The sequence below is a fragment of the Lycorma delicatula genome, chromosome 3, assembly GCF_047948215.1.
Source record: "Lycorma delicatula isolate Av1 chromosome 3, ASM4794821v1, whole genome shotgun sequence".
Lineage (NCBI taxonomy): Eukaryota > Metazoa > Arthropoda > Insecta > Hemiptera > Fulgoridae > Lycorma > Lycorma delicatula.
Window position 1 is genome coordinate 47,583,003 of NC_134457.1, and position 23,294 is coordinate 47,606,296.

Consider the following 23,294-nt stretch of genomic DNA (forward strand, 5'->3'; position numbering starts at 1 on the left):
TCTTCAATCAATACTGTACACCTTAACTGAAACATATTATACAAGTTATTGTTTTTGTACATCCTGTATAATGATATACAAATCCTATTTTCTCCTTTTTCTTTTATATATATATTTTTATTACTTTTTTAAGATATATATAGTAAATAAAATTGCCACCTAACAAAACAATTAAAAAAGACTTATTACGCTCCCAGATGAAATAAGTGCTAAAATATTTATTTATGACAAAATTGTTTTATATTTACAAATATAAGAAACATAAAATTATTTTTAATGTTCTCAATTCACTTTATAAATAATATTAATCATGATAACTTTACTTATCCCTGTTTTTACCTGAATTCTCAAAAGCATTAATTTGCCCATGTCTCGTTAAATTTATAGGTTCTCTGTCATGTAAGCTGTCCTGTGAACTTGAGTTTAATGATTCATCGCCTAAAATTTATAATATAAAATTATTGTTAGTAATTTAATTTTAGCTTAAGGCTCAGGAAGAATAATTTATAAACACGAATCATCATAAAATTATAACAAAAATTCTTTTCTAACACATACAGGTGTACCAAAAATGGTGGTGGGCTGCCTATAATTTTTGGATTCTACGTTCAAAATGGGCTATGAAAAGAATCAATTTCCTCCTCCTTTTCTTTTTGTTCGTCATTTTGTGTTTATTGGTGAAAAATTTATATCTCAAGATCGGATTAAAGATTCACAATAATATTTGGTACACACACTTATAATTGTCTAATAAATAAAAAATTAGAGTGTAAACATGCCCACAAATTTCAAAATGGCAGCTATGTCAATTTTGCAATCTTTTATATCTTCAAAACCTTTACATTTATCATAATATGTTTTTATTTGCAAAGATTAAGTTTTGAAAATCGGTTAACAAATAATCAAATAATACAGAAAATGGATGAAAATTTTCTGCCAAATTTCATCTGCTCTATTAAATTCGGTACTTGGTTTATTATGCTATTAAGTGATTTACTAATTATTTTTCTTACAATTTAATTAAAAACTGAACATATGTAACTTTCTAGTAAATGATCAATTTTTCTGCAAAATTAATTTCCAATTCATAATTTTAATAAATTTTGCTTAAACTTTCCATTTTCACTGTTCTGCACTTAGAAATGAAAAATAAACAAACTTTTTCATTAACAAACTCAAATGGTGAACAGAAGGGAAACTAAGGGAAAATTAGTATTTTTTTATCATTTGTTCATTTTGACACAGAATTAAAAAATGTATAGCAAGCCCACCACTATTTTTGGTACACCTGCAAAATAAACAATTTAATTAAATTAGTTTCAACTCAGTTTGAAGCAATTAAGGGAAATTTTTTGAAGATGTTGCTTAGTAATCTTTTCTCATTCTTCAAAGATTTTCACATAATGTGAAAAATGTCATACCTGACCAGGCTTCAAATTTAGTCAGTAGCTACTGGATAAAAAACAAAAATTATTACCGTTCCATGATGGAGGTCAGCTTCATATTGTATTTCTCAAATTGCATTACATTATACAAAATTTTAAATACAATGTGATTTATTTCCTCCTACTGAGAAAATAAATTATAACAGCAGATGAAACATGGACTCGCCATTACATGCGAGACCAAACAGAATCCAAACAGTGAGTGCGAGCAGATGAAAATGAACCAAATAAAGTGAAAATGGTTCCATTTAGAGGAACTCATTACTAACTCTTTTTTGGTTTCACAAGGAGACTCGTGGTGTGGTAGTCAAATAATACATTGAAAAAGGCTGGAAAATCAGGCTGAAATACATAAAAGGAGGCAACAACTGGTAGCATCTTGGCCTTTCATCCAGAGGTCCTGGGTTTAAATCCCGATCAGTTATGGCATTTTTCATACGCTACATTTCGATATCCCACACACAAACTTCAAGCTTATGTGGTACAAAAAAAATGAAAACAATTCTGCACTGTATGAATTGATCATTGTGAACAAGCTATTTAAAAATTATAAAAGATGTATACGGATGAGATCAGAAAATATATTAAAATATCTGATATATTATATAATGATTACCCATAAACTTAAATCATGAATTACAAACATAACCAGGAGCAAATATTGATTATGATCACAACTTAGTAATGATGAACTGCAGGTTAACAAATCAAAAAAAAAGGAAGAGATCAACAAAATGGAGTATAATATAGACAGGCTACAAGCAAACGATGAGTTAATAGCTAAACAAAACATATAGGTTCAAGCTTAGAATGTAATGCAACAGAAGATTCAATTAAATAAGAGAAAGTCCAGTTAAAAAAGGTAATGGATAAGAAAGAAGGGAGATGTTCTGTGGAAAAGTAATAAGTAGGTAGAAAACCAAAACAAATAAGAAATACAATAATGAACACAAAGTAGTAAAACACATAAGATAATGAAAATAAAAAAAATAATATCAACCAAAAAAATATTATTAATTCAAGAAACTAAAGAAGATTGGTTACAAGAGAGATGTAATAGGATAAAAAAAAATATGATGTCAGTAGGTATTATGTGGAAAAATAATACAAAACTTTGAAATTTAGATAGTATGATTGCAAAGGATGCATGACATTATGCGAAATCAAAAGTAAATTGGCAAAAGTAAAGAGAGCTTTGTGTAGAAAAGAAATCTATTAGTATCATATATATATATATATAAAAAATAAAAGATTGTAAATCATGAAACTACTTACGAATTTTGAATTATTCTTATTTTGAATTTTGTTGAAACCTGGCTATTATTATTTTTTTTTTTTTTTTTTAACAAATGACGATATCCTGATTTTTGGTATATGTAATCTTTATGTAAATATGTAGAAATAAATTTCTAGATTTTCTGAAATTTGACTTTAATTTGAGGTGAAGAGAGGATCACAATTCAAAATTCACTTACTACATAGCCATTCTCAAGAATAACAAGGTACCACATGCAAAGCTTAATAAGGAAGGTGAAGTAATGTCTCGCACTGAATTATTCACGGAGATAAGTATAAAGTAGAACATCAGCATACTGACCAAAACATACGTTATAAGCCCTATAAATGATATTTTCTGTTCATCATAGAAACTGACTGTATAGTGAACATCATTGCTATCGAAGAAAGTAACTCAGTTGGTGCATACTGTACAACAGAAGCACTTTCCAAATGTGTAAACACAAAAAAGTTGAATTGAAAAACACACATTAGTTTCAGTATAAATTAATTGTAATTGCCAGTTAAAGAATAAAATTTTCAAACCAAATTTTTAGAAAATTTAATTCTGAAAAATAAATATTAAAAGAATAATAAACTGATAAAAAATTATAAGTTTAATTATAAATAGAAATTAGTTTGAACTTGCCAAACTCTCATTTGTAAATCCCACAAAACTGTTGTTTCTAAATCACAATTACGAGTAATTAGAAATATAACAAGAAGGTGTGCCCCTCCCCTCTTGCTGCCAAACATACAGATGACTGATGTCAAATACTGGGTTGTTAACCCAATTCCTGTAATAAACAGCATGAAGGAGTAAAGACTAAATATCACCTACATTTCAATGAGCATTGCATACTGATATCCAACAGCATATTCAACTCAGTAAAACAAGAAAGGGAAACCACTATTATTCCTCTCTATTTCAAGTAAGCCCTGCATGGAATGATTATCATCACTGAGAATATCTGTTCCGTTTTTGGGAATGACTGTCTCATGTCAGATTCTTTCAATCACAACTGAAAATAAATATCTGCATACACATGCGCACACACACACACACACACACACACACACACAATATGTTCATGTGTGTGTGTGTAAAATTCATAATATGAAGGGATAATAAAATCTTAGATCTTTATAATTATTATTATTATTATTTTAATTTAATGAATATTTTTTGCAGTATTTTCCATTCAATTTGCAAAAAAATAATTACCACTTTTTTATTTTTTTCATTCTTTCATATTTGATTCTTTTTTATATAAGATTTAGAGATAAAAAGATTATAAATCTAGAAAGTTAATCATATTGACAGATTTCCTTATGAACTTCATGTTGAATTAAAGGCTTCTTTAGTGTAAATTAATAGAATTTTGTCATTTGACTAAATTTTAAATCTCAGTTCTATGCGACCAGTCATTTTATTTTTAATAAATCTTTATCTTACATTTCAATAAAAGTGTTTTTATAATAGAATGAAACCTTTAAATGAATTATCAAATAATACTGTACAGAAGTGTTTCCTAATAAGCAAATAAACCTGTGAGGCGTACCCCCCTCCTTTTACCTGTTTAGCCTCCGGTAACAACCGTTTAGATAATTCTTCAGAGGATGAATGAGGATGATATGTATGAGTGTAAATGAAGTGTAGTCTTGTACATTCTCAGTTCGACCATTCCTGAGATGTGTGGTTAATTGAAACCCAACCACCAAAGAACACCGGTATCCACGATCTAGTATTCAAATCCGTGTAAAAATAACTGGCTTTACTAGGACTTGAACGCTGTAACTCTCGACTTTCCAAATCAGCTGATTTGGGAAGACACGTTAACCACTAGACCAACCCGATGGGTAAGAGGCATACCCCCCCTAGGGGGACGTGATAACACTAAATGGGGGATATGAGCACATCGAAAAGAAGATATTAAAAAAATGTATTAATTTAACGAAAGGAAAGCAAAACAAAATACATTCTAACAAAAAATAATAAAAAACACATTTACACTGATATAATACACTTATACAAAAGATTGCATCTGTACTGCACAATCTATTTAATAATTAACTAATCGACACTAAATTAAAAACAATTTTAATAATTATTATAAGCGACTCCCTTGGGCTTGGTTTGCAGAGCAAAGTTTTTCGAAGTAAGGTTTAACATTAGAAATAGACACCTTGAGTTCATTTTCTATATTAAGCTGAGATCTACTATACTTTGTCTTCAGAGCAGCCATCGCAGAAAATCTGGTTCTGCAAAGGCAGATTGTTGAAAATGGTAATAGTATATGAAATGCTCTTGTTTTCAGTGTAGAAACTCGCATCCATCTCTGTCCAAAATTGAAACAGTGATTTGTTACTAAATTGTCTTTTGATTTCACCACTTGCCATGAAATCTATGAAGATTTCTTCTTAAACAGTTGAGCCCTTCAGGAGTATTTTGAAATGGATCCCTAACCCACTCTTAACTTGCTACCAAGTTGTTGTCGACAAGAAAATATTTTTTTTAATTCTTTGTCAGCATGGCTAAATGATTACAAAAACAACTTTCACATGTTGTTCTTCAGCCTTGTAAGTTTTAACACATTTATCCACATTTGCAAACATTATTAAGTTTTTTCCTTTAAATGTTCACTCAATTCCAATTTTCTACAAAAAAACATTAACTTTATCACTCGTAAGTGATAAAGGGCACAGTAAGGTGCCCATGTATGTCACTGAATGTGAGTCCTGAAAGCTTCATCGAATAGGGACCTGATGTCAGTGATAGACTGCACATCTGCTCTCTACGAGGATATATGCCAGTCCACTAGAGTATCGGAATGAACTTCCAGGATTGGCAGCTCTGGACAGGGGGTGTAACCCGTGGCTAGCCTTGCTACAGAAGGGATGAACATTTCATGCAGAATCTTGAACAATGAAACATGGCAAAGGATTCATCTAAAAACCCTCATCTAGAAACATCCTATTTACAAAAAGCGAAAAGGAAATAAAGAATAGAGATAAACTTATAAAGAAGTTTATTATAGAAGACCTTTATTTTAAGCAATAATGCGCCAGACCAAGGCATCTTGTGATTACAATAGAAGATAGCAACACTCACAAAGTCAGCCCATTCTTGACTGCTCAAGACGTAAAAAACTGTACTGATGGATCTTTAAGGAAATATGAAAGACTTTTAATGATCTGTAAAAAAACTGTGAATGACAGTCAAACTCAACAAATTCAAGCTTTAAAAAAGATTGGTGAATTCCGTGTGTTTGCCCAATGTCAAACCACTCTTTAACTTCTCAAGAGGAATTCTAATTTGCCCTGCCGCTGTTCATAGCCTTTATGGACAGAGGTCATCTTTTGATCTTCTAATTTTTTACATCTCACAGTAATAAGCCAGACTTCATAGGGATGTCTCCGATGTAAATGTCTCGGTAGGCATTTAAATCGGTGAATTATGACTCAGCCTTCACCTTCGCTGTAGGCTTCTTTCAGACATCTTGACTGTCCTACTTTGATGGAATCTCTTCAGCAAAAAAACAGTTAAGACCGCAAGATGCATAAACGTTGTACATAAGGATATTAGGGAAAAATGTGAAATGACCTAAAACATAGCCCTTTTAGCAATCATAATGTGAAGGCAGACAAGGGTACAGAAGAAGTCTAAGGCGCCTATAATCCCTGACGGAAAAAAAAAACTGTATAGAAAATAACACTGACAAAACTACAAATGATGTTTCCTTTTAAAAAAATATTTTGGGAAATGCCATAACTAAACTTAACTTGTGCAGAAAAGAAACAAAAATGAAACTGGGAGGCAAACAGGAATCATAACTTTACCTGGCCAGGCAGTGAGTGAAACAAAATTGACAAAATTTTGCAAGCCAATAGCACAACTTAGCTTTCTGAATAAATTAACTATGAAATGAGTTCGACTTCAGCGACCACATAAGAATATTCAAGCATTGATAAAATAAAGAAAATGCAGAGAGCGATTCAAAATTGCATGGCAAACTTCAGAAGCTGATTTAGTTCATTAATGTAATAAAAAATGTTCCTATAAACATACATTTGAAAACACTTTCTTTTTTAGTTGGAAATAATAAAATAATTTCTTGACTTTTGCTACAATAGTAAGATGAAGACATATTGAGATTCTTGGGACCCAAATTAAGGTGGTTTCAAGAAATTTTTAAACCCACTAAAACTTGTTTGTTGTGCACAGATTTTATTTATATTAATTTTCTTAAAATTATATTCTCAACAAATTTGCCTCATTAATATGGATCACAAGAATCTCAGAAGAGCTTTATTTTACATTCAGAGCAGAATTCAAGGTGAAATATTTTGTTAGCCATAACTAGAAAACACAGGATTTCTATATATATATCCTGCAAAATCTTTTGCATATATTAATGTCTCAAATCATTTCTCAAAGAATCGTCATGCAGTTTTAAATTACTCAGTATGAATAACAATAATGTTACTCATACAATAATAATGAATAACTTTTGTTTTATAATAACTTTCATTACTTGTGTTTTGATCTCTTGTGGTGTTGCTGTCAATAGTGCTTTGGCTGTCGCTTAAATAACTAATATTTTCTTCGCTACTTTCTTCTTTAAGACTGACATTATTATCATCATCAGCAACATGTAAAAATATATCTTTGGTGCATCTATTATTTAGATTTTCTGAAAAATATATTATGTAATATTAGTAAATAAACCTAGTCTCACCTAGTAATATTAGTCTCACAAATAATGTAATTTATTCATACAATAATGCAATAATTAAATTAATTACATAATATAACTGCATCATTCAATCTGTAACAGTTTACAATTAATGAAGGACAATAATTTACCGTAAGTTGAGTAGGCAATTTTCATAGCATGGACATGTTATTGGCTGCTCTCCATTTTTTGGGCTTTTCACTGGTTTCTTTGTTGCTTTTTTGGATTTGGGTGATTGAAACTGATTGGGAAATAATAGGCATGTTTTTAAAGTAAACATCGTTTTGAAATTTAAAAAAAACAATTACACTATTCTTAACAATTTTACTTTTACGTGAAAGCCTGCACTTTAATCTACTTTTCTAGATAATTTCCACCAATATTAAGGCAATATTATGTTGCAACTACCTTTTGAACACTGTTCTCATAGAAGCCTTCCTCCTGAATTAATAACACTGCAACAAGGATGCTTTGACACCATCACCATCGATAATTTAAGCATTTGGTCACAATTTCATAGACAACACTTCTTGAAACTTGAGGAAACTCTTCAGATGTCAAAGAAATCATAAAGCGTCTGTTCTCTCTCTCACTTTTTCAACTTTCTGTACCAAATCTTCGGTAATGGCAGAAAGTCATCCATTCCATTCCTCATCATGAACATTCTGGCTGCCATCTTTAAAAGCTCTAAGTAATTTTCATATTATTCCATCATTCATAATGTTTTCTCGATACATTTCACTGATCTGACGAATTTCAGCCACTTTCACGCGTTTAGCACTAGGAAAACGAATACACCACATATTATACAATCAGTCGGATTCTCAATTAGCAGAGGCATTTCAAATACTCACAAACAAAAGTAAATACAGTCGAATATTTCCGTAATGGCATCTGTGGCTTGCCAACAGATGTGAGTACACAGTGCGCATGTGTGGAATGTAGACTGTAGCGTAGCAGAGGCGGAATTTCAAAACAGTACTTATTTTAAAACCATGCCTTATATTTAGTGGATGCGTTAAAGAAATATATGATTTTGGCTGACGGACATACTTTTTATTTGAATATAAAGATCAACCTTATTACCACTGGCAATAAAGGGCAGTTTTGCTTGAATTTCTGTTGTGCGTAAAACAACAGGTCGGAAAGCTGTTTAAGACTTCCAACAGCTGTAGTGACGTCATCAATTACGTAGTGAGGACTTACAAAAATTTTCAACTACTTCTCAGGTGAGATTATTTTCTAAGTCCCATACAGTTTATAGGGGGAGAACCTTCCTTTCCACATAAATTTGCAACCCATCCTTATCCAAACTTCTCCTTCTGTATTTTGACCAATCCTAAACCCTGCATCCTTTACTCCTTGGAGGAATACTCTTAATGAGAGCTTTTAATGCTTATTTTTTTGGAGTACAATACAACTCATTGGCTAGCGAGCAGGGCTCACTGGAGGTGACTCTGAGGGCAGTGAGATGGGTTCTTGAGAAGTCGGCCCCCTGGTCTTTGTCTTGCCTGGCGAAGACATTAGCGCCTCAATAAAGAAGATTCTGGTATATTTACACCAGGAACAGTGTGAGTTGGTGACAGTAACTGGTTCATGGTCTGAATCCTTGTGAAGGCCGGCACAACCAAAAGCGGCTTTGGGCATGAAGACTAACCCCCTGTTGAAGATAGTAGGACAGTCGTGGTCAAGGTGAAAAGCAATTCCTACGAAGAGCTATTTCGGACCTTGAAGACCTCGATGTCCAGGAAGAAAGTAGATGGGGAAATTTCTTTGAAGAGGGGACGTAATGAAGGATTACACGTCCGAATTAAGGGGGCACAGAATGCCATACAATTTACCTCGGCCCTTCGGGAATAAACAGCAGCACTTGCTGTTCATGAAGTGGACCTCATGTCTCGTGAAGGTAGAAGGGCGCATGTCCACATAAAAGATGTGGATTTTGATTCCACGGAGAGGGAAGTGCGGGACGCTATACCTCATGCAACTGGAGAGGCCGAAGAATTCAAGATCACGTCGGTAAGGCCTGCCCACCAAGGCGATATGCAGAATGTGACATGTGACAGTGACCTCATATCGGGCAGCCCGAAAATTGGTAAAGAAGCGCATCCAGATTGGGTGGGTACTAGGGCCCAATTCCAGGAGGACGAGAATCGCTGTTTTCGATATTGCGGCTCTGGACATAACAGGTCTGAGTTTCGGGGAACCAACGAAACAGACTTGTGCTCTAACTGTGGCGGCAGGGGGCACTTGCACAAAGCTTAAAAAAAGTTTAAACTCTGGAAGAGAAGAACACCGCATCGGAGGCTTGACGTGCGGCGGAAAGGACCAGAAATGAGATGCCTTCAGCTGAATGCTCACAGATAAGCATCAGCTCATGATCTGGTGTGGAGAGCTGCAGTGGACAGTGTAGACTTCCTCCTGATTACTGAACCTAATGCCCGGGTCGTATCGGCGGATGGTTGGTTAGTTGATGATGAAGTCTATGTGGCGGTCCGAAATGTCTCGGGGCGATATGCTATTTTGGGTGTCATTAGTAGTTATGTGGTGGTCGAATATAATGCCTGCTCTCTCGTATCGGCCTACGTTTCCCCCAACATTGGGGACGTTGTCTTCGGCGATTTCTTGGAAGACATTGAAGATCTCAAAAGGAGTTCAGTCATCTTAACAGGTGATCTCAACGCCGAAACTGTTGAACTCGGTGGGGTGAGATCTGGTTGACGTGGCTACACCTTGGCATCTATGCTGCGGGTAACCGGAATGGAGGTAACCAACACGTCAAACGTGCCCACATTCATAGGTCGTGGAGTTGGTCGCTGGTCCTGCACGGAGAATAGTACGGGTGGAAGGAAGATTGGCAGATATTGGAGGAGGAGGTAGCATCTGACCATCGTCGATTCTGATATCCTTTTGCATTTCCAACGTTAGGATTGCCCAGCCCTCTCGGCCGAGATGGTGGAAAATTATTCTTATACAAATCCAGAGAGTTGTTGAGGCGTCGGCCGCTAAGCTAGGATCCTCGGTATAAACAAGCACCGTGGTTTTGATAGCAGTGCTTTGGAAGACATTGAAACAGGGAAGACCGCAGGGTAGAAGGCGCTACCTAGGAGGAGTATGCAAAAGAGCCAGGGGTCCCCCTGTATCTGGCTGTATATCTGGCGTAGCTCTGTATCTGGCGGCTAGAAACAAGCTTTGCGCCGCTATTAAGAAGGCTAAATCAGAGGCCTGACAGATTAATTTATGGGCTGAATGAAAATATATGGGAGGGCCTAACAGTTGGTAATGAAAAAAATGGGCAAGTCCCTCCCCCATCTTGTGAAGAGCCAGGCGATAAGGGCAGTACCCCTGTAAGGAGGAAGATTGGAAGAGGCTTGAGTGCGTCCACGATAGACGATTTACCATCGGGGAACTTGTTTGGGACAAACAGATCAGCATCAGGAGGAGCCCTGGCCCGGATAAGGTGTTGTAGAGCGACATCTATGGCGGGTCCTCAAAGTCATGAATGAGACACTGTGGGAGGGCTCCTTCCCGAGTATCTGGAAGAGGGCACGACTAGCACTCGTATCTAAAAAGGGCACAGAAGGCGTTGCTGAACCTAAATATTGGCCAATCAGTTTGATAGATGTCATGGGCAAGTTGCTGAAACGACTTTTGGCAGAGCGAGTGAGAGCCGAAGTGGTAGAGACAGGAGGTTTCTCCCCCAGTCAATACGGTTTTTGAAAGTAAGATTAACAACGGATGCTGTGTCACACGTCCTAAACTGGGTGAAAGATCGGAATGGTGGCACTCGTCGAGTCAGAAGGATCCCCCCTGATCGTGCTACTGGGTGTTGAAGGAGCCTTTAATTCTGTGCCATTGACTGTGATAGTGGATGCCCTCAGGAGTAGTGGGGTAAGCGACTATCTTCTAACGATCATAAATAATTACATGCACAGCTGAGAACTGTCAGTAGTGACAGAGGAAGGAACGGAAGAGTTCCTTCAACTGTTAGGAGAATAATGGCGGTTACTCTGTCCATTGTTTAATGCTGTGCCGGCATGGGCAGATGCCCTAGCCATAAACCGGAATCTTAAGAAATTGTCTTCGTTACAGAGGAGGGCTGTCATTAGTGATTACGGCATACAGGACAGAATCGTGCGTAGCGGCAGAGGTTTCATGCCTATACGGATTAGGGTGAGACAGTTAAAGAGGCAGCATAATGGCATGCCCAAGGGTGAGGTACACGAGTTGGCCATTGGGCAATGGTAGGCTGCTTGAAAGAGTGCTCCTCCGCATTTATCGGCCTGGACTGGCAGGTTGATTCCTGATGTGAGACAGTGGGTCCGGAGGAGTCATGGCGAGGTGGATCATTACCTCGCCCAGCTCCTCTCGGGCCAAGGCAAATTTGCTGCATGCCTTTACCGCTTTCATAGAAGAGAAACACCGGGGTGCATGTATTTGAAAACGAAGATACCCAGAATACACAGTTTTCGTGTGCGGAAGATGGGAAGAGTTCAGAAGATCTAGCTTGGACTGGCTGACTTCAAGACCATTACAGAATTCATGCTGAGGGGTCAACTTCAGTGGGACTCCGTCGCGAAGATGACGGGAGTTCCGACTAAAAAGAGTCGAGGAGACGGCCACCTTCGAGAAGGAGTGAATTAGGAGATCTGGTGAACCATGCAAGACCTTTTACTGATGAAGAAACTGACCGGCGTGTGCGGGGGGGGGGACAGACAGCCCCCTGCGGAGCCATCGTTCTTCCGCGCTTGCGTAAATGGGCGATGGTGATGGTGATGATGCACTGGGACTCTAGAACCCCTGAGCTCAAAGGCACCTCCCGGGGCCGAGTAATGCTAAATTGCTGGACCGGCCTCGAGAGGGGAGAATCGTTTAGATGTGAGGTTCAGTCAGTAGGGCGCAGGCATGCGCCCTACTATATAGTCCTATATAAGCTCTCTTATATACGCCTGCACAGCGTATCGGACTGTTAGAAAGTCCGAAAAGCTGTTCGTATTACGGGTTCCTTAGACTCATCGTAAAAAAAAATTATCATTTGATAAGAAGAATGAGTGGTGTTATCGCATCTGACCCACCATTGAAAAAGATTCTTTATTCGAATACAGAATTAGATTCTATTACATAATTTAAATTTTAAGGAATATCAAATTGACCAAAGTTTTGACAGTAAGACCTTCTAATTCTTAAAAACTGGATTTTACTATTTCAATTTTCTCATATAAACAGAATATAAATATTTTTTTGAAATTGAAACTAGAAACAAAAATTATTCTAAAATATATATTTAGGTTTAATATTAAAATTTAAATAACAAAAATTAGGATAAAACAAAATTATATCCGCAAAACAAAAATTAACCAAAAAACACAGTACTTTACAACTTCCTTAAAAATTTCAACAATAATGTTATTAAAATATAAGTTAAAAGACTCACTTGCAAGATGTTTTTCAGAAGATCTCTAGAACTTATTATGCAGCTTCTTTGGGGTTATCTGTGGTACTACTAGTTGCCAGTTGTTTTTTGTTTAGCCTCCAGAACCACAGTAAGGTATTACTTCAGAGGATGAATGAGGATGATATGTATGAACGTAAATGAACTGTAGACTTGTACAGTCTCAGGTCGACCATTCCTGAGATGTGTGGTTAATTGAAACCCAACCACCAAAAAACGCTGATATGCATGATCTAGTATTAAAATCCATAACTGCCTTTACTAGGATTAGAATCTTAGAACTCTCGACTTCGAAATCAGCTGATTTTCGATGAGTTAACCACTAGATCAACCAGGTGGGTTTGTTGTCGATCTTAAATATTAAAGATTAGAAAGCCCCTTTAATATTTAAAACAAATATAATAACATATTCTCTCTCTGTTGTGTTTGTTCATTAGGTATGCTTTAGTATCATTTGACTATGTGGAAATGTTTGTTTTTATATCCTATTTATACACGTTGTTTGACAGATTAACTTCTTTGTACACCTGTCCTATTTATGTGAGGAGAATGATTTATAAAAGTAGATTCTGCTAGGCGTTTATCAGAAGACATTTATTTATATATCTATAAACAAACGATCATGCATCTACTCTTTTTCATTCACTGCAATTTAATTTATACACTCCTAGTTTGTTGTATACGTCCATGCATGTTTACTCTTTTCTTAGTGTCCACTGAAGAAGAAGAAGCAGCAACATAATCTGTTCAGAAGTCACTTACAATAAAGATTTTACAATTTTCGGTAATTATATGTGATTAATTAATATAAAATACCGTAAAGCAATTTTATATGTAAACTCAACATTGGCGGTATGTACAAGAGCCATTCTTAAAGTAGAAATAGTTAGTAACATTAACAATACATATTTACTCTTTGGAACAAAATCATGTATGAAATATGTCTATAAATGATGTCAGTTTTTTTTACAATGACGTCAGTTTGTAACAAAGCGATTCTTGGTTTAAAAAAAATGATTCCAGTATAACTTACTTAATTGCATAAGTAAAATGCTAAAAAAATATCTGTATTTTGACAAAAAGCATTTTTGAGATACGATTGATATTTTTAAGGTACAATAAATAAATAAAATGCCAATTGTAAGAAAACAACGCTTAACTGGTTTTTTCGTAGATAAGTGTTTTAAACATTTTTTTTTCTAAATTCAGTAATTTTTTAAGGTATTTGCAAAAATAAACCGTTTTACTCTCTTTACAACGCTACCCGACATCTATCACACAACATCCTATTTGTAAGGATTCTTCAAATTCTAAATAAGCGAGTAGAACCACACGTTCGCGAAAAAATAACTCTACTAACTTTATTATTTCCTAATCGCACCTCTTTTTAAATCTATTTTGTTAGTATTACTTATATTTTACTATAAGGAGTTCTTCACTGGAGTTACCCATTGAAGAAGAAGCAACATAATCTGTTCAGAAGTCACTTACAAGAAAGATTTTGTGTAAATTTAAAAACGAGTCATTCATAATTTTTTTGTGTTTTCCCGTCATATCATACTGTTTAACTGAGCTATTAACATCAAAGTTTGTTTGCTGCAAAACATAATAAAGGTAACAAAGCTGTATGGAATTTAATAAAAAGTTGTTAACTAATAAATTAAAATATGGTATGAAGTGATAATAATGAAATAATAATATATTATTAAGCTCCAATTAAAAGAACTTACAAAAAAACAAATTTATTAAAATGGAATAAATGACAATTATCAACACTATAATTTTCATCCCAGTAAATTTTAAATCCTTTCATCTAGAAACAGCTTATATAATTAAACTTAATAAATACTGGGAAATATGTGTTAATAAATCTCTTAACTAAATTGCATAAAACGAAGCTGAAACGAATTTAAAATTTTTTAACTCATAATCGAGAACGCATAAACATTTATTTATGATTTTCTTAAACTACCTTTTCTTAATTAATTTATTTGCAATACTTATAATAAAATTGATCCGATTACTTTCCAAATATTAATAATAAATTGAATACCTTATCAATCTTGAGATCACTAGTTCATGAGATTTACAACAAAAGAAATTTATTTCTGAAGAGATATTCTCGCATATTAATTTGATAAAACAGAAATTTAAGTAAGCCCTGTCCTGCAAAGATTTCAGAATTTTTTTACAAAAAGAATTACTTTCCGAACGATTCAAACACTGTCTTCCTTATATTAATAAGAGAGTATAGAAAAGCCGGATGAAATTAACATTCGTAGAGTTTTGTGTGAATTGAATGATGAAAATCAAAAGGCATGAATATTATAAACAACTGACTTTCAAGTGACAGCCGATTATAACGTCTATCATTTTTAATTTAATTTGAACTGTAACCTGCTCGTAAAAATTATTATGGAAACTACGTAAAGATTAATTTCTTTATCTTTAAAAGACTTCAATAAAATGGGCAGGTTCTCAATTTCTTCATTTTTTTTATTCAAATACTTCATTGAACGGACCGAATTTTCTGGTGGTCTCATTAGACATATTTTAATGACAAGTTGGGTGGAAAATTTTTTTCATCAAAAAATTAGTTACTAATTTTTCGATAAAAAATAAGCGATTGGAAGATATTAACTTTCTTGTCATCATCGTTGCTTAGTATTGAATTATATAATGGTATACAGCCCGATATTATTCTGATATCAGTAGCAGTCTCTTAAAGTCATTAATAAACTGCAGATTTCTCCCTTATGACTTTTATTAGTGATTTTTTTCATATGGGCAGCATTTATCAAATCCTATATAATTTTCATAAAAAAAATAAAATTTAAATATAACTAAAATAAAACTGTTTTAACTTTTAAAAAAGGTACTAAAATATAATACTTCTTTAAATTTTTACTTTTTGAAATCGGCACCGATTTAGAAGATTATTTATCAGTTTTTGTGCAATCTTTTTATTGAGTTTCATTCTTTTTAGTTCTTATTGATTTTGATTTTTATTCTTTAAAGTTTTTTTTTATTTTTTTATAATCTAAACATCTTTTCTCTCTTAGTAATTTATTAATTTCGCCAATGCAATTTATTAATATTAGTTCACATTTTATTGATTGCCACTAAAATTTATTGAAAAGATAATGCTGAATTTACAGTGTAACTGTTCTTTTCATTCTTACTTTATCAATACTTTAAGTCGGGATTGTTGTTCAGTCTTTTATTTTCTTCCAGCAAGCTTCTGCATTCATTCTGATTTTAACCATCGTTCGCATCATAACGCGGTTTTATTGTAATTATATTACAATATAATATTGTATATAATGTAATATTTTATTGTAATTACACTACAATAAAATGTCGTTCTTTCATCTCGTTCGTTATTTAGACAGTAAAGAAAATTGCCTGCAATCTTTTTAATAATCAAAATCATTAATACCCGAAAGGTCAAATGATGTTGGATTTACAAGATAAGATCTGATCGATGGCGATATAATTTGTGGAGGTGCAGGACAGAAACTGGTCTGCGGAAAAACAAATGTTTGGATGGCAGCAGATTATAATTAATTAAAGGTTGTAATTGTGGAAATATCTTGAGATTCTGTTACGGACTAGAAAAAATTATTTATATGAAGTTTATTCGAACAGGATTCTCAGTAATCTAATAAAGGCAACCCTCCCTAAATCGTTGAAACAGACATCGCTTTTTTCCAGACGAAAGAACAAAGTACGCAGAGTTTACACGCAGCAGTGAGTATTTAGCGGCGTTTGTTTGTACAAAAAATAACTGGTTTTTGTACGCCGTACCCAAGTAATTGTCCGCACCCAGACAATAATGTTTCTTTATGCCCCGCATTACGTTTGGAATATCGGCGAATCTCTATTCACCGATAGTCCAAATGTGTGATTCATAGAAAGCGTACATTTCTAACTAAACCGGTACGCGTTTCAGCATTACACTGTCAGTCATACGCAATATTTCGTCGATCGCATAACGGGGTCTCATACGCAATTGTGGATCTTTGTGGGCTTCCGCTAAATTATTTATTTTAACCTGTAACGTAACTACAGGGTGTTCTGGTTACTATAATGTCACTAATATCAATAAATTTAGTGTCGGAGCTGTAAAAAAAACACACACTACACTTGAAAAATTGGAATTACAATTAATTTATTTTTTAAATAAATTACTGTTCGGGTGTTGCTAAAATTGTATTATAATTTAAATCAAGTTAATTACTATTTTTTTTTTTTTTTAACAGTAACGTTTACAAATATATCGGATTGCGATCATAAAACAAAACGCAGAATTTCATAAATCGGTTATATATAATCCGACAAATCCACAACAATAAATTTTTATGAAATCTCCTAACAGTTTTATAAAACGTTACATTTTAAATCAATCTATGCTTACATCGAAAAGAGTAATTTTTCAATATTGGCAACGGTGATATAAGAAAATAAAGTAGTAGTATATCTAGATCCTACGATTTTATTTTTTTTATCGTTTCATTGCTAGCGCTCGTAGCGAGTGGATGGCAGTATCGTTGTGCATGACTGCGCTATCTATGTTCGGCTTGATATTTGACACTTGTTCGAAAGTTCTCGTTATATTTTGATTGTACCTTGACCGTGATCTATGCTTGGAATTTTTATAAAGTATTTGAATAAAAAATTATTACCAAACAATGGAATTAACTTTTTTTTTCATTAATAACAATCTAAGTCGAACTACGCGACAAGAGAATAAAAAAAGATGTCTTTTTCTGCTTTTTCAGCAAAACCATACCTTAAAATATTAGAAAAAAATGAAATTATAACATCAACTGGCAAACTGTAAGAATAAAATTATGTGAATTTTGATTTTCTTTATTCTGAAAAACGATGGGTAGTCTGGTTTTTTTTATAAGTATACAAACTCGAGTGGATTTAATTTCTGCGTCGCAATGGAAAACTATAAACTAAATAATAATAATAGCAAGGAAGAAGCGAATACTGAATTTTTTACACGTGGGAAATGAAAAAATGCCGATTAATAATTGCAATTATTAATTAATTTTTTCTTCTCATATGCCGTTGAATACTCAACAAGTTCGAACCACTCTGTTAGCTAAATTCAATTTTCTGGACTCCAGTCGCCAGGACGAAGTTTTTAACTTGATAAAATGTTTAACTTGTGAGTAAAGCTTGGAAAGAAGACACTATCATACACGCAATAGTAAAAAGGCTATCATGCTTAAACTAACTCACATTTATAATTGCAGCCTTGACCCAAGAGTTAAGACATGCTTAAATTAGTTCCAGTCATACCAAATTTAAATCGAAACATAAAATTAGATTAGAAAGCGTTCGACCTACACCATTCTTATCTGTCTACATCATTCTTAATTATAAAAATAAATAAAAAATAGTAAAAAGGTTACTGAATTCTTAGAAAGAATTTTTCCCCTACTCCATAAAATAATTTAATCACCTGATCGTAATAATAAATCGTGATTATTTCTTGATTTAACAATAGCTTTCTACGCTGTAAACCCTAATTTATTATTAAAAAAAAAACTCTGGAACCACCTCGCCTTTGAGTCGGTTCAAATAGTATTTAAGCGACAGAAACAATCTGTTTTTTTAGCAGGAGAAAATAATATTAAAACTATTACTCATTGAGTTTACAACAAAGGCCGATCTCGGGTCAAATTTTGTTTCTCATTTTTATTAATTATCAATACTCAAGATAGTATTAAAGGTGTATAATAGGATTTGCTGATGACAATGTCTTGTGATATATGGTGCTCCTTTCAGGTCAATGTATATTTTATGAGTTTACGGTTCTTTTAAATATCATTTGAACTTCCAAAACCAAATACTTCCAATTTTCTTATCCGACTCATTTAAATTTAACCCTGATCTAAAGCCGCATACCTTGAACTGTCACAAGAGCGGATGAGTTTGGTGCGACGTAGAAGTTTATATCGAATATCTTGGTTTAATTGTTAATAAGTCGCTATAAAAACATGTGAAAATATGACAGAATGTTATACTATATGAGAGAATTTGGTGGTGTTTATGAAATGTTTCGGATTTTTTATAAAGTGTGTCCCGAATTTATATCTCGCCTTTATTCTCAAAATTAAACTCAATCGAAAAGTACTTATGATTCTTACATTAAACCTGATTATTATCCAGAAAAGTTTTGTTCGTTTAATTTATAACAGATTGTATTTGATCCATCTTTTTTGCTTTTTATAAGTGATAAAATCCCTCATTTAAAATGTTTATCTTTAAAGGTTGGCTTTATGTTTTCGTAATTAGTGGGAATCGTGTTGTCGATAGGAATAAAACTAAATCACAGATTAGAACTAGACTGTGGACCCTTCGCCCTATACCTGTTATACAGAAAAACAATCTTATATTTTATACAAAAAATTTCTTTCATTCGGCCTTGTAATTTATAACTTTTGTTAGCAGAAATTGTAATTCTAACTAATAGCCAAATTATTAATTTTATTTAAGTATGTTTTAGATATATAACTTATGTAAAATATTTACAATTTAAAAATATAAATTTTGTAACTAATTATATAATTTAAATTTGTGATAAGATAAATTTATAATAAAAAAAAATGAATTAATACTATTATTATTTCAATCACCACGGAATTTAGGTTAGTTAAAGATTCATTAATTTAACACATACCGGCTGTCTTATTTACTAAGTTTAGGGGAATTACGTCGGGAGGACAGGTTTCATAAGCCTAGCCTTCCGCGGTCGGCCCATAAAATGGGTTCGATAACGCTGGTTTAACAACGGATTGGAATGCAATTAAATCCGTCCTTAAAATACTAAATAATAAACAAAACTTGAAAAATTAGACCCGCCATTTAAAATAAACCTTTTAAAAATAATCACGCCCGATTAGAATCATCCAGCAGCAAGGGACTCTGTCCAGGTTCTGCGATACGTAGGGAGAAATAAACTCCCGCCAACTTTGCATTCCATTCCATTCCATTATTTACTAACGAATTTATTATGATGAAAAATTAAGTCGTCAACGTAAGACAAAATACTCCTCCTTTTTCCCCTCTAACGTAATCTACTTATATCTTAATCAGTATCAATGTTTTTTTTATTAGATTCCATAAAATCACGACTGCACGAAAACCATGTGTAGACTATGTAAATACGTAAAATACTATCTCAATAGTCACACCGTTCATTATCTACCGCCACGTCCGCTACCCACCTACTCCACGAACATATTATGTATCTTCCTTATAGGAAGAAAGATTCCTTATAAGGAATGTATTCCATACATTTCTTATATGAAATGTATCTTCCTTATAGGAAGGAACGGTAAGTGTTCAAAATCGATGCATTTATTTTATGTCGCCAAAAAGGAAGGGTATTTCCAAACAGTATCGTTAAACTGCGAACACCTGTTACAACTATAACATCCCCTAATTTCCGAATATTAAAACGAAACTTAATTTATCAAGAATATTAAGAAACAGACTTCGAGTTTAATATTACATAAAGCGGGTTCGTAAATTTTATCGAAAATTTCATCGGATTTATGTACATTAGGTTTTAGTGCAGAAATTAAAAAAAAAAAATAAAAGAAATATTAACCGATTATAAGCAAAATGTTGTTACTGATAACGTACAACACTCCAGAACTAAGGAAGAAAATAGTGTGGAAACTGCACCGCAGAAAAATATCGCAAGCTATCATTAAAAACAGTTATCTATCAAAAAATGCTGTAAATGGGCTGAAGGGCGAGACATATAATTACTGTAATTCATTGTAAAAAAAAAACAAACCTTTTTATATAAAGTAAAATAATAATAATAAATGTTAATAGATACAAAAATAATTCTTTGATGAATTTTGTAGCAGACGATTTCAGATGCAGGAAGTAACCTTTAAGTCACGGGTCTTTAAACCGAAACAACCTGCCTCAAAAGCTTCTGTGCTCGTAGATTCGAAACTTACTTTATTAAATGCTTGTGTATTTATAAAACGACTACAAGGAAAAGTATGAAACACTCGGTATCAATCTTGTTTAATTTCATTCATTATTTCATTCATTATTTTTCGAGTTTGTCATAAATAAACTGCACTAATAAACGAAAAGAACCGGATTGAGCGATTACTATAGTTTTAAGAATTTCCTAAACCGAATATTTCAGTTTTCTTCCCGAGTAAAACTTTTATCGACCTAAATTTTTACGTATAACTGTTAATAAATTACACACACAAATACAAGAAAAAATTGGATTAATATAGAAAAATATATTAAATCTTCCATAACTTAAAAGCAGTGCTTGTTTAGATACGCCCTTTTGGATTAGAAAGGCAGTGTAGGCTTATAAAAGCAACATAAATGTTTGCATATTCGATTAGAATATGTTTGTACCAGATTACGTCCCTCGAGCCAGTACAGATTAGAAATACTGACCCCAGGGTGAAAAAAAGGTTGAAGACCGCCCGGTTTAATTAATCAGTTCTCTTAATAAAATCGATCGTAAATTCTATCGATAAGATTAAATGTTTTGAAATACCCATTCTTTTTCAAAACTGTAGGTCGGATTATTGAGGTAGCACGGTAAAACTAGATCGTGGTATTTACTTACCGTCAGATGATGTCGAACTACGGCAGTTAGTCTCATAATTATATTCTTCAAATCCAGCAATTTTCACTTTCCCCTGTTTTGATGGTTTTTTATTTTCGGAATCGTGGTTCATTAATATACCAGCGGGTCCATTACAACAGTCTTTTTCTGAATCTTTAATGTCATTTTTATGTTTATTACAAGTTTCACTCTTCTTATCGAACGAAACAAATTCGTCAAAATCCATACTTGTCGATTCGTTTTTCGTAGTAGGATAAACTCTATTATTATCTTGTTTTTCGAAGTGATCGACCATTTTAATTGGTTTTTTATTTATATCGTATTTATTTTTTTCATTTTTAAAACGTAATCCTGGAGTCGGAAATTCATCGTAATTCATTTGAGTAGATGAGTCTTTTAATCGTATCGTCTTTTTTTTTATCTGTCCTTGATCTTTCACCTCGCCTTCGCATGAATTTAATTCATCCGAAAATTTAGAAAAATCGATATGTGAAAAATTACTCTGATATTTGGTTTTGTCGAATTTATTCTCAATCAATGTTGGATCAACTTGTGTTGATGTATCCGATGTTACCGGATTCCCCCACAGATAACGAGACATAAAATTACCTATCGACTTTTTGATAGTTAAATCTTCTTCCTCCTTTTTCGATTCGTTGATATTTGAATTATCATCGAAACAAATCAATATGTTACCGTCTCTACCAGATTTAATACATTTACTTCTACCGAATATTAATTTTGTCTGTAACGCCTGATCGGATGTATTCTTCACGACATCTATATCCATCGTCGATTCAGAATCTTTGAATGTAATTTTTGGTTTTTTTGAAGAAACTGACGGTTTGAAAATATCATTATAATCTTGTTCGGATATTAAACAATTCATGGATAGATAACCTTTGTTTCCCGTTATATCACCAGATGATTTTCTAACAGGATGGAGTACTTTTATACCATCGTTTTTCATTTTTGAAGCTTTGTTAAAGGGCGAATGATGCGTTGTAACAAAGCAATTGTTACTACCTCCCTTTGATAAAGATGATTTTTTTCTGTAACTATTTTCATCCGTTTCGATTACAGGAAACGAATTCGTTTTCGTGGAATGACTGATAGATGATAAATCCTGAAAGGATGAAGGCCTTTCATTACAACTTCGTAAAAACGTACAGTTTTCGGGAATTCGTAGATCTGATTTAACGGTCGAAGATGAGTTTACACTGCACATATCCGTAACGGAATTACCGATATCCATATTAGAGGAATCTGTTGAATCGACAAAATCTTCGTCAGTGGTGGAAGAGTGACCGGAACATGTATCCATCAAGGAATCGGATTTTCTAGATGTTTTTCCTAAGTTTCCAAAAAAGCCACCGGAACTAACTTGTTCAGTTGGATTCCAACGAATATCAGATTGAATACTAGAAAAACTGTCACTTTCATGGTCATTATCAGAATACTTACCTTTCGTACGTCTTGAATAAGTTTTTTCCTTCTTGGAAACATTATCTTTCGGGTGACAGTCGCAGTTTTCATCTTTACAGTCTATAACAAAATCGTAAAAACCTCCTTTAGAGGATTTACTTACATCATGTTCTTTGGAACACGATAGTTTTTTCTCTCCTTTGGTATGAGATTTTGAGCTCTCAGAATCGCTAAGTTCTTTTACAAGACATTTCTCTTTAGATTTGTCATTTTCATTTTTACAGGTTTCAGGGTTAGAAACATCAGTTTTCACATCGGAATCTGAT

At 33.4% G+C, this 23,294-nt stretch overlaps 1 protein-coding gene across 1 annotated transcript; it reads right to left on the bottom strand.

Annotated features, from left to right (window-relative positions):
* Positions 1-304: 304 nt before the first annotated feature.
* LOC142320883 (uncharacterized) lies at positions 305-22,847 on the bottom strand. The gene is made up of 3 exons (XM_075358867.1): positions 21,544-22,847; positions 7,256-7,414; positions 305-438 (listed from the first exon to the last, which is right to left on the bottom strand). Exons 1-3 carry the CDS (start codon positions 22,796-22,798, stop codon positions 320-322), a joined length of 1,533 nt encoding a protein of 510 aa, XP_075214982.1. The 5' UTR covers positions 22,799-22,847; the 3' UTR covers positions 305-319.
* Positions 22,848-23,294: the final 447 nt, after the last annotated feature.

Coding starts and splice junctions, on each gene's coding strand:
- LOC142320883 (XM_075358867.1), bottom strand. CDS start 22,798: ATGGATATCGGTAATTCCGTTACGGATATGTGCAGTGTAAACTCATCT. Junction 7,415..21,543: donor TAGTTCGACATCATCTGACG/GTAAGTAAATAC, acceptor TATATTTTTCAG/AAAATCTAAATAATAGATGC. Junction 439..7,255: donor CACAAGAGATCAAAACACAA/GTAATGAAAGTT, acceptor TATAAATTTTAG/GCGATGAATCATTAAACTCA.